General features: G+C 32.4%; 2 protein-coding genes across 2 annotated transcripts in view; one reads left to right on the top strand and one right to left on the bottom strand.

The window, feature by feature from the left end:
• Positions 1–1161: 1161 nt before the first annotated feature.
• Positions 1162–4966, bottom strand: LOC134253156 (peptidyl-prolyl cis-trans isomerase H-like). The gene is made up of 7 exons (XM_062735669.1): positions 4888–4966; positions 4608–4672; positions 4347–4415; positions 3693–3735; positions 3085–3180; positions 2687–2774; positions 1162–2446 (listed from the first exon to the last, which is right to left on the bottom strand). Exons 1-7 carry the CDS (start codon positions 4948–4950, stop codon positions 2337–2339), a joined length of 534 nt encoding a protein of 177 aa, XP_062591653.1. The 5' UTR covers positions 4951–4966; the 3' UTR covers positions 1162–2336.
• Positions 4967–5121: 155 nt separating this feature from the next.
• Positions 5122–15561, top strand: part of LOC134254078 (calmodulin-binding transcription activator 1-like) — a 43853-nt gene continuing 33413 nt past the window's right edge. The window contains exon 1 of the mRNA XM_062736643.1: positions 5122–5239. The gene's annotated coding sequence lies outside the window, so the exon portion shown is untranslated. The remainder of the gene's footprint in view (positions 5240–15561) is intronic.

Below are 15561 nucleotides of genomic sequence, written 5' to 3'. Positions count from 1 at the left end.
AACCTAAACTGGAACTCGTATAATTAGATTCTATAGAGTTATCAGCACATAATCTGACACTTTTAGCTCACCTCAACTAAGTTAGAGGGTGCTTATGAAGTACCCTTGGTGCCAGCATCCCAGATGAAAGTTTTTGGAGCAGATTTCTTTTCAAGCACTTTTATGCCCTACATTAATCATAGGTTCATGGAGGAACCTTCTAATATGTGTGTTTCATTGTACAAGTCAAGGTTTCAGATGCTTAAATTTCCATTGAAGAATAACCATGATGGATGATACATCAAAAGATGCACATTACCAGGCTTGCGTCTGATGCTAAATTTGACCTACATTTTCAGGATGAATGACCAGGTTTTCAGAGCTAGTTCTCTCTGAAGCTACAATCTGCCCTACCTCGACCAAACTTGCATGGATGATATATCTCAGGGTGCACACTAGATGCTGACTTTGACCTACATTTCAGATATATGACCATGCAGGTTAAAATTATAAGACTTATGCTAATCATTAAACTTTGCACTGAAGAAACATTTATTGACGCACACTACCACAGTTGCTCTGGATACTGGATTTGATTTACATTTTCCAGAAAAATGACCTAATTAAAAAGTTTTAGAGCAGGTCTATTCCTAAGTAACCAAGACCTACCTAAATCAAATTTGCATGTATGATGCATGTAGGGATGCAAACCACTGGATTATTAGTTTAGTATTGGATTTTGACTTGCTTAAAAGACAAGTTTGTTGAGGTGAGCTCTGTAATCTCTGATTACCTATTTCTTATATCGAAACACAGATTTAAACCTGACAAGATTAACCTCCTTTACTTGACATAAATCATTTAATCATAAAACGCATGAAATTCTTTAGTGATTGCAGAATTTATTTTAAACTAGAAATATGTCCATAGGACATGAATGCCCCGCCAAGGGTATATTAATAAAGCAACATGAAAATTTGTACCTGTATAAAATTTGATCAGAATATCTTGAATAGTGATCAGTTGAATTGCTTACATTAGTATGTATCAGCATCTGAAGTTTGACACTAATTTCATTAAAGTGAGGCCAAGGTCAAAGGAAATGCCAAGGTCAAAAACTGTTGATTCAGTTGAAAAGCTCTCATCAGTAAGTATCAGGTTATGAAGTTGAAAAAATATTATAAATGGTTTCTTTAAAACTGACTTAAGCACAAGTAGATAAAAGTGAGGTCAAGGTCAAATGAAAGGTCAAGGTAAAAAATGATGATACACTTAAAATGCTAAACTCATATCTATCAGCAGCAAGCTTATGACGTTTGACACTAATTTAGTAAAAGTAAGGTCAATGTCAAAGCACAGGTCAAGGTCAAAAATGTTGATGCAGTTGCATATCTCTCATAAATATGTGTCACATATGAAGTTTGATAATAATATCTAGAAATGATGTCTTTAATTAAAACTGACTTAAACACAATTTGATAAAGGTCAAGGTCAAATAAAAGGTCAAGGTCAAAATTGTTGATGCAGTTGAATTGCTTACATCAGTATGTATCAGCATATGAAGTTTGACACTGATTTAGGAAAAGTGAGGTCAAAGGTCAAAGGAAAGGTCAAGGTCAAAAATGTTGATGCAGTTGCATATCTCTCATCAATATGTATCAACATATGAAGTTTGATAAAAATATCTTGAATGGTATCTTTAAAACTAAGCGAAACACTAAGAAAAGTGAGGTCAAGGTTAAAGGAAAGGTCAAGGTAAAAAAATGTTGATGCAGTTGCATAGCTCTCATCAATATCTATCAGCATATGAAGTTTGATGAAAATATCTTGGATAGTTTCTTTGAAACTTAGCTTTGAACAGAGCTAAACACAAAGTGTGACGGAAGGACAGACAGAAGGACAAAAGGACAGCTAGACGGAAGACGGACATGACAAACACTATATGCCCTGGCCATGAATATTCATGGCGGGGCATAAAAATTCATGTTTTTAAAATTTTTTTTTGCTTGGTAACAACAGAGAACACATTGTGGTACCATTATACATGTGAAAAGTATAAAAAAGGCTAATCTTTTCCCTTATTTGCACTGGAGGGTATTCTGCACAACAAATAAATAGTATTTGCAAGTAGTTTGTTGATACAAAAATGTCATATGACCTCAATCTCATTCTGACTGCTGAAGTGAGGTTTTGATGCCCCTTCACGTCTCTGTTAACATGGTCAGAATATACATAGCTTTTGTAACCAGTCATGTTCTTCATCTCCAGGATTGTCCTGTCAAGTTATTACTGTATCAGTCATTTTCACAGTACTATACTGTATCAGTCATTTTCACAGTACTACACTTGTATTAGCTTCACATTTCCCCACACTGCGTTATGACTACAGCAATCTTTGGCTTGTTGTTTGGTCCTGTCGGCACATTCTCAATTTTTCTTAAAACCAGTAGTCCATCAATTACTTTTCCTGAAATGAACAATAGATCTGTAATTACTTACTTACTTATCTAACAGCTTAAGTACATTTTTAAATCTTTTTTTTTCTTGTTTACAAACAATACAGAGATGTTATGATGTACATAATCTGCAGCAAGAGAGAAGAATGGGAGTATTTCAAGTAGACAACTACTATTGTGAACTATTTTTAATTTTCAAAAAATTACATTACGATAGTTTATTTTTTAGGATATTATGAGAAAAACCATACCAAATACAACATGCTTGTTGTCTAGGAAATCACACGCTGCACACGTGATGAAGAATTGACAGCCATTTGTGTCTCTGCCGCTGTTTGCCTGAGGTAAATACGAAATAAGTCTGTTTCAGATACACAAGAAAAATCATTTGGCTTCATAAGTATAGCTCAAATAGTGTTGCAAAGGGACCAAAGTTTCAATCAATTATTAAATTGAATTGGTAGCACACTATAGTAATTGATAAGTTAACTGTTACATTAAATAAATTAGGTTAACAATGTAATGTTCAGATATTCACAAAAATTAAAACAAATATTCAATACAAATCACACAAATTCAAAACATGCATTTGCTTGAGAATTAGAGTTATGTCCTTGGGTAATATTTAATTCTCATAACATGACTGTACCATAGAAAGCATTCCAGGTCCAGTGTGTTTAAGTTTAAAATTTTCGTCGGCAAAGGGTCCTCCTCCATAAATGCTGCAGACACCAGTGCCATCTCCCTGTAATCAGAAAGTAACAACTGAAGAGTAAAATGAAATATATGTGTGTCATACAGCCTTGGTGTGTAAAGGTTGAAGTTTAAACTGGGATATTCATTATTTACAAAGTGGTCCTCAACTTCAGAGTTCTGTACGAAAAAAAATGGTGCATACACAAATATAAAGTATATATTGTATACCTCAATATAGCATATAAAGCAATTTTGAAGGGATCAATATTAAATTAAGAATCTCTACAATGATAGTAAAAAAAAATAAAAGAATGATATATCTATTACATATAGTTCAGGACAACCACGATACAAAGTTTGATCTCTGTTGAGCGAAGGGTTCTCCAAATATTGGGCAGACAAAATATTTACTTAATAACCACATTAGCATTACGAGTACATTATGTCATTCAATAATAGATTCAATTTAATCATAAAAGTCCATTTGCCATTTGCCAATGTAGTTACCCCTCTGCTTTTCAGGCGCAACCAAAAAAAAAATTGCAAGAGAAAAAACATTACCTTTATAAAGTCACCACCTTGTACCATGAAATCTTTAATCACCCTGAAAAAATATTTTAAATTTATTATGAATTCATACACCAATTTTACGGTATGTAACAGGAATGTCGAAAAAGTGATGGGACAAACAAAAATTCCAATAGGGTTCCTAAAGTCTAAAGGTGGTCTCCCAAGTCCCAACTGAATTATTTTTACTTCCTGTCCACAGGCAAAAAAAAAAAAACCTGCCTGATTATCACGTTTAATAGACAGAACTTTTGATTCTTAGTTAGCTTTGGAATATTTTTCAGTGAGAATAAAAGTTGAAATTTAAAACTTTCTTAAAAGTATATTAACAATGAACAATTTTGAGAAATATCTCTTGTTGAAGCAGAATGTAAGGATAAGGAGGCCTTTAAATTGAACAGAAGCTGGATTATTCTGATTGAAATGCCCAAAAAAACTCAGTGTTTTCCTTTTATTTCAAAGTAAAGGGTTAGAGATCAGTTATAACAGGCTAGGGTATGAAGTTTATGAACAAAATCTCTGTGGAGCTTACAACAAATTGTTATTTCAAAGCGGCATTTTTGTCAATTGAAGCGGTTAATTTGGCTGGTTGCCGGTTCTTAGGGAAAACACTGAAAACTCATCATGACTTGTTTAAGTTCACATTACCTATGAAAGGTACAGGCTTTGAATCCCATTGGCACTCCATCCTTCCTATATTCTCCTGTGCAAAATTGTCTGTACAGATGAAAAGAATTATTTTAATGTTCATTGAGTATATGAAAGAGCATTTCTGATGACATTTTATATTAAAACTCTTATCTAACAGCTGAAGATTTGCTAGCTATGAAAAAACTCTGTGACTCTTTCAATATTAATGACTTCTTATAATGTACATATACATGTTTTTGGTTCTTCATTAAAACTTACCTGAAATTCTCTGCCGTTTTTGGAACAACATCAGCAAACAACTCAAATTTTATCCTTCCAATATCCTAAAATATCAAAACACAAAATAAAAAATTCGCATTTGATTTTGCATTTAATATAGATTTGGCCATTTAATTGACACTTTCAATCCATTATCCCATTTTCACGATAGGAGGAAATTCGAGTTAATTCAATATTATTGTTCTATGAAAAGTAGAAAGGAAATCAATCATCTTTCTTTGTGATAAATAGGTCTTTATTGTTAATACTTGCTACATACAGTGTTGCCAATCGAAACATCAAAAAAGACAACAGGATTATTTGGGTTTGTTACTTTTTCCATGCCAACGTTTTGGGAATTTGTAGAGTTACCTCGTACTAGAAATCATTCATAGTTATTAATTTTTTTAATACAATTTTCATCTTCTCATATTTTAAAAATTATATTATATTCCTTATATGCATATGAAAAACTAATAAAATTTCTAAATTTTAATTTTCGTTTTTAATATATGCACTTTTATTAGAAATACTAAAGTACGAACTAATCTTATTTTATTTCCCTTTTTGCACATGCGCAGTCGACTTTCATATTTGTTGACAGGAGTATCGAAGTCGAAGAAATTAGTATTGTAAGTATTTAGTTTTTAATGTTTAGTGCTTTAAATTGATTAACAATTTGTGTATGTTAAGAGTGATTTATGTGTTATTTCCTTCAAAAATTATATTTATGAACAGAAGGAACGTCAAATTGCCCTGATCCCTGCAAGCTACAGTGCAGATAGTGAGATACAAATAATAGTTTCGCTTTATCTGATGGGGCAGTGCAATGCATATACATACTAAAGTTCGTTGATTTTTTGTCCATAATTATCTGTAAACTTGCAATTATCCAAAGGGCAAAAGCAACCCTTCATTGCAAGGTCGGCAAAATAGGGTATCGTACAGTATCAGGTCTGTAATTAATCTCAGCAAGATGTTGTAGGGACTAAATATTTTGGTCTGACGTCCACTACAACATCTCAGTCCTACTATAGTTCATTCCTATAGGAAATGGTAGTAGAACGAATTACTCAAAGCAGACTATTGTGGAACTCTTCAGCATGGGAGGTTTAAATGAATGGGATATTTATAGGAAGAATCAACAACCTTATATTTTGTTGGATTTAAACCTTTTAAAAGTAAGAAAGGAAAGTTTTATCATGATAGAGACTTATTAGTAATTTCAGTTTAGTGTGAAGTTATGCATTACGTCACGATCTTTTTCGACAGATGTATCCAGCGTAAACAATTCAGCCGTCGCTGTGATTGGTCAACTCATATTATCAACATTGACACGGAAATAGTCTGTTGCATAGGAGGAATGTGTACACTATTTACCTTGAGTGCAGCTGTCAGCATAGGTTATGACGTAATGCAAAACTTCACATTTCACTGAAATTACTAATAAAGGGATGTCCAAAGGAAAAAGTTGAAGCGAGCAGCTAATTCATTTCAGCCCATATTGATCATTGAAACAAGCGGTCAAAGTTTTGAGCAAAAAATCCCTAATCACGATGTATGGAACTGGACTGAGATGTCGTAGTGGAAGTCAGACCAAAATTTTTAGTCCCTACAACATCTCACTGAGATTAATTAGTCTGTAATATTAGGTGGTAACACAAAATACACCTTCTTCAGTTCACATAGGATAATTTATGCTAAAAAGCTTTTTATCAAAAAAATCTCACTTGCCTTTATATTTCATAGTTTATGTATGAAAAAAAAATCTCCTATCAGTCTGATTATAATTAGAACAATTTTGTATCATGGGTAAAAACTTCCAAAAATTACAACTCACAAATAATTGCGAGTGCCAAAAAAGTGAACTTGCAATTTCACAAGACTTTTTGCAATTATCATATAAATAATACAATTATTTTTTGATACAATACATTTTGATAGAAGGAAACAAATTCAACCATTGTTTCATGCTTTCCTTGACAATCTAGTCATGACACATTATTTACGTGCAAAATGACTAAATGAAATTTAATTAAATTGATTTGACTGTTAAAAATTATTAAATTACAAACTATCAGTCCAAAAAAAAAAATGTTTCTGTATACTTAATTATACTGAGAAACGTGTATATACCTTATGCCAAACCTGACTGAATGACAATCCTGCCCAAAAAAATAAACCGAAAATGGAGATTTTGTATCGTGTATCAAACTAAGAAAAAATACTGCGGTGGATAGATACCGCGTTGAACTGTTTCACCCCTACTTTCATGTTTTTGTGAGTTACCAAATTTCAAACTAGCATATAGGGCATTCTTACTCACATTTAGCGAGTTGTATATTGTAGATTTGAATGCTGTATATATATTAAGATTTCAACACATTCTGCACAATAATGATTATTCTTTATATAATATTTAAGGTAAATGGTGACTAAGTTGACATATTTTATATATCAAGTAAAACAACAATCTATATTTTTCGAATGAATGGAATTAGGTGATTGATCAAACACAGACTTGGTAGGGAAAAATAATCCGCTCAGGGTAATTTGAATGGTTCGGTCGGGTTACAGGAAACAAACATATTTTTATAGGCCTAAACATTGTAAATTGAAATGTCTTGTGTGTATGATGCTGTATTGATCATGTTGATGATCTGATTGTACATCAAATATTGTTCAGAAAGTGAACTACAGAATTACAGCTGGATCAAATTCTTTATACATGTAGTTAATAAAATAGGAAGTCAAATAAATACACTGTACATGTAAAACAACAGGAAACTTCAATTTGTACATGTTGGGGTAGTGCTTTTTACTATCTCAAAAGAATCTTTGATTTTAGCTGTGATGCACTGGAAATTTTTACTCTTAACATAGCAAAGATTTTATATGATAAATAGATAAAACATTACAAATTTGGATACTTATTTTCTCACTGGTCATAATTCACTATATGAAGCTTCTCCAATGCATGCAATATGCAAATAAACTAGTATCATAGAACATGTTTGTTTTCTTCATATAGATCTGGTTTAGAAATCACACCAAATCATTTTCCCTAATTGGCCACATAGGACACATTCATCAATTTTAAGGTTTAAGTCCCTATAGCAGGTAACTTCCTGTCAATTCCTGAGTCATATAACTTTCAGGTAGAGCAAACTATAAAGTTTTAACTTTTATTACATCAAAGAATTAATTCAAGTTGCTGCATGTGACCTTTAAAAAAACAATGACCATGAGTACAGGTTAGTATTTTAATGATGAGGCATTCTGTAATGAGTGACAAATCAGGAGTATGCTCATAAGCTGAGGTATTCAATAGGGTAGTAGTTACTAGCTAGGTTTTGAGTTCATTAGTGTGATGCTAGACCTTGGAGTGGTCACCAGTGAAATAGATAAAAGCCAAGTTTTTTATTCCATTCATACATTAGTCCATTGCACTGTTGTTTGCACAAGGAAGGACATGAGCTAGGAGTCACTGAGGCAAATAAAATCTTCATCAATTTCCTGCATTTGAAGTGGATGCAGTATTTGAAGTGGATGCAGTATTTGATTTTATTGACAGTAGATGATGAACAGGTTTGGTCAACAGAAATAAGCTATTGAAACCCTCCCCTGGATCCCGATTAAGATATTTTATAGCATCCTTTAATATACTGCTGGTTTACTGAAGCGTTTTATCCTCAAATGATGGGAACTGATTGTGATCAGTTGGTAGATGATCTATCTTAGATAAGATTTCAAAAAGAAATTTCATACTGTTGGTTTAGACATAAAGCTGAGATTTGACTGGATTTAATTTTTAATTTCCAAAGCTGCTTTATCCGATCTCAGACGAGATAAGCATTCCTCTGTCAGTATCTGGATTAGTTGCTTGGTGACAAATTTTAATGATCACCAGAGGAATATCCGATGATGTCATTAAACACGCATTTTATTGATCCTTTTTCCTAGATTTTAAGGAAAACTGGCACACTGGGGACATACCGGTATAGAGTATATTGTCTCTGATTTAACAAGGACAGTCACTATTGATTCCATGTCATCAAATCCAGCAAATTACACAATAACTACACTAGATTCCTCATAAGTATTGGTAAATAGGCAGCTGTATGAGAACAGAATCTCTTTCTGATCTGAATGATCTCTGTGTAATATAGTCATAATTGGACCTGGAAATTTTATAGATTAGTCTTTGCTATGAAAAATTTATTTTGTAACTTGTTTCGTTCTATATATAATGACTATGTTTTACTAAGGGTATCATTATTATGTATAAAAGTAACTGAGCTTTGACCTCAGAGTACTGTTTGAATGTTAGTGAAAAAATATCCCTTCTATTGCTCCTTAAAAATATTTTGAAAGTTTTCAGTGTGCACAAATTTTTGAATTTTATTTCATCGTTAAGATTCTGTTCTAGTCACCATGCATTAATTGGATTAATTCTAAACAGGGCCATCAAATTTCATATTTCCTTGTTTTCATCATTCTTTTTGTATAATTCATTTTATTAAGAGGTCTTAGGAGATCTGTGCATTTTCCTGCAATTAAGTGTTTATCATTCATTGAACAAAAACTTTTTAAAAAATTGTTAATGAAGTGTCCATTGGGACTTAAGTAGTAAAGTGTTCCAGCGACTTTTTTCAACTGAAAGAATAGTGCCAAATTTAAAAGTCACAGAGCTTATTTTCAAAGTTTGGCTTGATTCAGCATAATAAACAATTTATTGTGTGGGAAATATGAAGATTTATTCAGCCAAGAAAAAAAAGCAAAGCCCTCAGGGGATATGATTTTTCTTGACTGAATAATCTTTGTATTTGTCCAAACATTCCGTAGATGCAGTAGATCTTCTTCTCAAGCATTTGGTATGGAGCACAAAAAGCGCTCTCCTATCAGTGGCTTCTTGATCACTTAAAGTGTCGTAATCTTAAATTATTACCTCTATGCTGTGATGTCATGTTAAACTAATGAAAATAAATTACCTTTATTTTTCATTGCAATTGAAATCAACAATTGACATTAATAGTAAATAAGATATCGGGTATGCTCTATTTAGTCCCATTGGGTATGGAAAGGTCTCGTCATATTCATTTTCTATACTTAACTCACATTGGTCAATTTTTTAATGAGGTAGGAACGGAAGTATTTTCTTCTCCGTTGACAAATCTTGGCTTACCATTGCTACAATGAAGTGCATTGAAGTGGTAAAATTTTCCGTTCGAATGGATCGTTTCAAGCTATCTTTAGAACGTTGATTGTCATATGATGACACGTGCATTTCTCTAGAAATGGATAAAACTCTCCATTTCTTTATCCGAATACCTGTAAAACAGGTTTTCCATAAATACAATAGCCAATCAAATTGACGGTCTAAATGAACACTGAGTAAACACGTGTTCGACCGAAGCATGTGTTGTGGTAACTTCAATAGATATGATAAATTAAAAAATATATACATATTCATTGCAATTTGTGTTTTACTTCTCTAATCTCTCTTCTAATTTTTTAAAGCTCCATTTCATTGCAACTCATGTTGCTTGTCGTGAAGAGTGCAGTGTCCTAAAACATTAAGACGAATATTTCTTTCTCATTTCTAAAAATATGGGCGTGTCTTTGTGTTATAATTGACGTTCAAAACATGACTCAGAGCGTTTCATCCATACAAAAAAATTTTACCACTTTATAAATGCGCTTTATTGTATCAAAATTTTTTTTTTCTTGAGTGCTACGGTGAATGTCCATTCATTTGGGGATATAATAATATCTTGACTCTGTAGTCTTAGGAATGAAAACAAGGATCTGTAAGATAACATACCATTCTATAAATGGTAAATATGATACTGATTATATGTGCATAATGTATAGTATAACACCTTTATGTTGAAGTACCAGGGATGGAAGATTTTTGCTTCTTTATAAGTGTAATTATACCTCCTGCTTGAAAAGCGGGAGGGTATATAGTAATCGGGATGTCCGTCCATCTGTATAGCTGTTCGTCTGTTATGCTATGGGGTACACATCTCTTAACCGCAGCTCCTCTCATACCACTGAATAAATAATTGATGAGACTTTAACAGAATCTTTATTACATATTGCCATTGTGCACCTCCTATTTTTAGGTCACCTGAGTAAACTCGGGTTTACTCTCTTTTTAAAAATTATGCAGTGTTTAGACCTAGGGTCAGGGGTTCATGTGTGGTAGGGGCACTCCTGATTATTGCTGAATATTACTGATAAGTTGACATGCATTTTTATTCTCCTACCCTGCTTATGGGTATTAAGTAAACAAACTAAACAATTGCTAAGTTTATAGTTATGATTAGCAATGGTGCCTCTTTCAAAACTGTGAATGCCATAGTATCTAACTTAAAACAGGAACCAAATTTGATCATTTGAAAGTTGTTGCATGATGCTCAGGTGACCTATAAGGCCCATGGGCCTCTTGTACATTTTGATCCAACACATATTATGGGTTTCCCATAGCAAAACATGGACACTGTCATTATATTCATATGGGAGGCAGGGGGTATCATTTAGTGAGCTCATTGCTCACAGTATCTCTAGTTTGATATGAATTTCTGTTAAGTTTGCAGTATATTTTAAAGTCAAGGGGGAATGAAAATCACATCACTGTAAGCATCAATACATTATAAGCTTGTTTGCTATAAGCCTGTTCTACTGTAATCTACATTGTATAAAGAGTGAGTGCACTTAAGTACATCATTTGGAACCTTTTTGCCTATCCATTTTAAGCTTTACATTACAATATATCGCTAAATTATTCTATGATTATTATGCAAGCATATGCTTTTGATATTTATGCCTTGAATTTTTGGTCATACTTCCTTCTATAATTACAATGTCATTGAAAAGAAAATGTATAAGTCTTAAATTCCAAAAATTTGAACTGGACCACTTTTGAATTAGACATCGTTAAATACCTATAAAACATAAATTTAATTTAAAATAATTTAATTTAATGAATTTTGGGACTTTATTTTGCACAAGACACCAGGACCAAATTTTCATAGCTTTTAAAAGTGCACTCATCCTAAATGGCACCTTAAATAACACAAAACTTAGCTTAAATTGATACCTGATTATTAATTTTTCTTCAGATACATCAAATTTTGAAAATTCTGTTCTTTGTATTGATGATGCAAACTGCATGCATATGTGGTAAGATTTGAGATCATCCCAACTTTTTGTAGCATGGATTTGAGAATGGGCTAGTTGATCAGAAACCAGGTTGACTATGGAAGATTGGCTTTTAGTGGAAAATATTTATTACTTGTCTGGTCCAAATCAAATTTGACTAGCCTGTATAGTTTATAACATAATTAATACGTAAAGCAGTAATTTAATTATATTTAGTTCAATGTTCCTGTCCAATTTAATTCAATTCTTTCACAGTCTGTGAAGTGTATGAAAATGTTACTAGAAATATTAAGCTGAAAATGACGCACATCCCTTCTACTTATCCAATCAAGGTTTTACTATTGTCAGGAATCGGGTTCTTTTGATGGCAAGCTAAATCGGTACAAGTATTCCAGATTCATTAACATTAAATAATTTATTTTGATTTTTAAAAAAAACACTACGGATTGCGGGATTTATATTTTGAGAGAAATAAACTGCATGATGTACCTTACACTAGGGGGTCATGTGTAATGCATCTTTCGATGACAATATTGTAGCCATTCTTTGACTACAGAGTTTTCTCTCTACAATATGTAATTCTCTGTTGGGAAACCTTTGTCTTATACTGTTGTGTTTGCTGTCATGTTAGTGGTCACGGGATACACAAGAAGTGATAATTGTGTTTTCTGACTCAATACTTCACAACGCCAGGGAAAAGTCAGAAGGCTAACAGAAAGAATTTAATCACTAAAGTGTGAGATTGGTACATTGTACAAATTACTGGTAAGTGTAATGTCTGTTTTCAAGATTCCAGGGGAAAATACTTTCAACGAATTGAATCTAAGACAGTAATGTTTGGGCAGAATAGCAGTTTTTCTCAAGCTTCTCAACCCAGAAAAAAATACAGGAAAAAATGAGATCAAAAGTGAAAACACAGAAATTAAACAAAAAACGCTTTTCTTTTTAATTTTATAATTAACAAGAAGTAAAAGCTTGAAAGCCAGCTCCATTTAGAATTAGCAGGGATCTGAGGAGGTCTAATTACCTAGATAAAGCTCTCAGAAGAAGCCAAGTTTGTGAAACACTCCATGTTTTGTAACCTATGCTCCTGTTGATGAGATTCTAGCTTAACTCCTGTTATAACTCAGTATTAATAGATCTGCAAAATTTCATTACTGTTAAAGTCAATGTGATGGAAATCTTAATGAAACAATGAGCTTTTTTGAGCTGGGTGTATATTTCACTTTTAAAATGAATTTTTGAAATTGACTGTCAGATCAATATTGATAATCAGGACTTTGTGTATAATCATCTCTCGGTGAGTTTACTGCAGTTATAAGGTGGCACACACTTTATAGCAAGACATTTATTAAATTGCTCCAATAACATCCATGTGGTTTTCATAAGAAAAAAAAAATTCATTTAGTAGATAAAATTGTTTTATAGGAATAAATACAAAATAAGTAGGCCATAAAATGTTTCTGATTCATTCTTACTAAAGCATTTACCTATTTTGTCATTTTAAATTTTCATCAATAAAAGAAGATGGATGGTATGGCCAGAATGAATATTGATGAAAAAAATAAAGGGCTAAGCTCTTAGAAGAGATTTCTAAATTGTTCTTCATTTTAAAAACCTTTCTAGATGGTTAATTAATTGTTATAGAACTGAACTAATAATTGACAATTCAGTTAGTTACAATGATAACTATATTTTTAGGGATTTTAAATTCAATATTATCAACTGGAAATACTTCATGTACTAGGTACTTGAAAAATGTTGCATATTTCACAATAGCATTTAAAAAACATGCATGCTTTAATATTAGTCTCTGTTTACATTGATTGATTTTTGCAATTTTCTGCTCATTTCAAGTAGGAAACTTTCTTACGAAAATTGGAAAGTTGGGCATAATTTCTAATTGGCAATATCATGTAAACATTTATGATTACCGTTATTGGAAAAGTTGAATTTCAGTCAGTGTTAAATATTGTTTTTTTTTACTTGTATCATATCAAATTTCTTAACTGTAAAATAATAAAATATAGCAGCTCTGAATGTTACTGCTATAAAGCAGAATTACATCGAAGTTCAAGATATGACTGCTTTGCTAACCTTGGGAATGATAAACCTATTGCATTTATATAGATTGAATTGACAATTCTCCTTGTGTTAATTTTATGAATTTCATAATGATATTGCCAGTATCCATTTGTGTTACATATTGCTATCCGGGGAAATCAGTTTCATCTGCTTAATGTCTCTGGCAATAGACTGAAACGTAATATTGAGCACTGATTTATAACTAACCTGTCATGGATTCACAGTTCTAAGAATGTGTGTCTGGGATATTTATGAAATTCTTAAATTTAATTGGATTTTATATAATGACAGATTGAAACGCAGTTTGTAATAAAGTCATTGATACTCAGTTAAATGAAGAATGATTGTTAGCTTTAATGCTATAAATATGACTCTCTAAAATGTATGTAAAATTGGGTCTGTTATATATACATGTAATTATGATATACCGGTAGTCTATTTGTAATGACAATGTAGTCCCTTTGTTATTTTTACAAGGGCAAGCAGTTCAAAACACTACAAATTCACTGGATTTGAATCCCATATTGATTATCATCTGGAGGGTCAGTGCACTTGCAGCAGTAATTGTCACCTCAAATAGTTGCAGCTAGCTGTGTATCTGAGCAAAAATATATTTTGTAAAGAAAAACATAAGATCTGACATCAATAAATTTTGTTTACCAGGTATTTTTTTTTTTAATTCCATTTGAAAGTATACAGGACCCTTTAGAAAACAAGATATTTTCTATGTTGCAGCAACATACTAGTAATTGTTAACACTGAAGTCAGCTAACTAAGTGCCATGCAAATGAAAATTACATGTATGTCTACCTTTACAATTTTCACAAAAAAGTTTACATTTCAAAAATAAACATACAAACATAGATTTTTTTTCAATAGATATGAAAAATAAAACATTTTAATACATGTATTCAGAATCAAAATTTTGACTGTAAGTCTTAATAATCTGTTAATTCTTATGGTCTAGCTACAGACAGATGTATACTATAATAATTATGTAAAATTGGAATCAAAGTGATCATTTTCATATCTCTGTCTAGCAAGAAAGAGTTTTTTCTTCTTCTTTGTGTGCATTAAGCTTACAGACTGAAAGAATAGAATTTAAAACATTTGGAAATGCCATTCTGTCATTAAGCCGTATTGGATGTGTTTTATGCCTGCGTGTGGCTCTTGAGGGACTGACTTTACATATGTTTTAGAAGCAAGTTCAGGTGTTGGGAAATCATCTCAATGCCTGGCTTCCTCTAACACTGCACTCAGATTAAACAAATATCATCCACATTAAATAAATGTTGGGCAATTGGCTGAGAAAATAATCTGATGTGTTTGTCTAACCATTCAAAACAAGTCATTACTTCTCTCTAACGGATACCCAGTTCACTGGTCTGTTCTAGAGCCTGAGGAGAGGGAAGGTGTCAGTCACAGACACAGGCTAGCATTAACTCAGAAAAAGGATTCCCTACAAGTATAGAGTTGGTCCTCTTCCAGGGATATAATTCCATAGTGGAATATAGAAGGAGAGAATGATTGCATGTGAAGGCAGAGGTTTTAGCTGAGAATGTTATTGATCTGGAGTGAGTTGGTCAGTGAATTGCCTGCTTATTAACGGGGAATGTCAGGCTCCGTGCTCTGCCATTTACCAGTATAGACTTGTAATAACAACAAATCTCTTCATTGGTACCAAAACCCACCCATAATGATA

The sequence above is a fragment of the Saccostrea cucullata genome, unplaced genomic scaffold (genome assembly GCF_032062105.1).
Source record: "Saccostrea cucullata isolate Sc308-1 unplaced genomic scaffold, CSIRO_AGI_Scuc_v1 ctg319, whole genome shotgun sequence".
In the NCBI taxonomy this organism is placed as follows: domain Eukaryota; kingdom Metazoa; phylum Mollusca; class Bivalvia; order Ostreida; family Ostreidae; genus Saccostrea; species Saccostrea cuccullata.
This window is presented reverse-complemented; position numbering and strand designations above follow the sequence as displayed.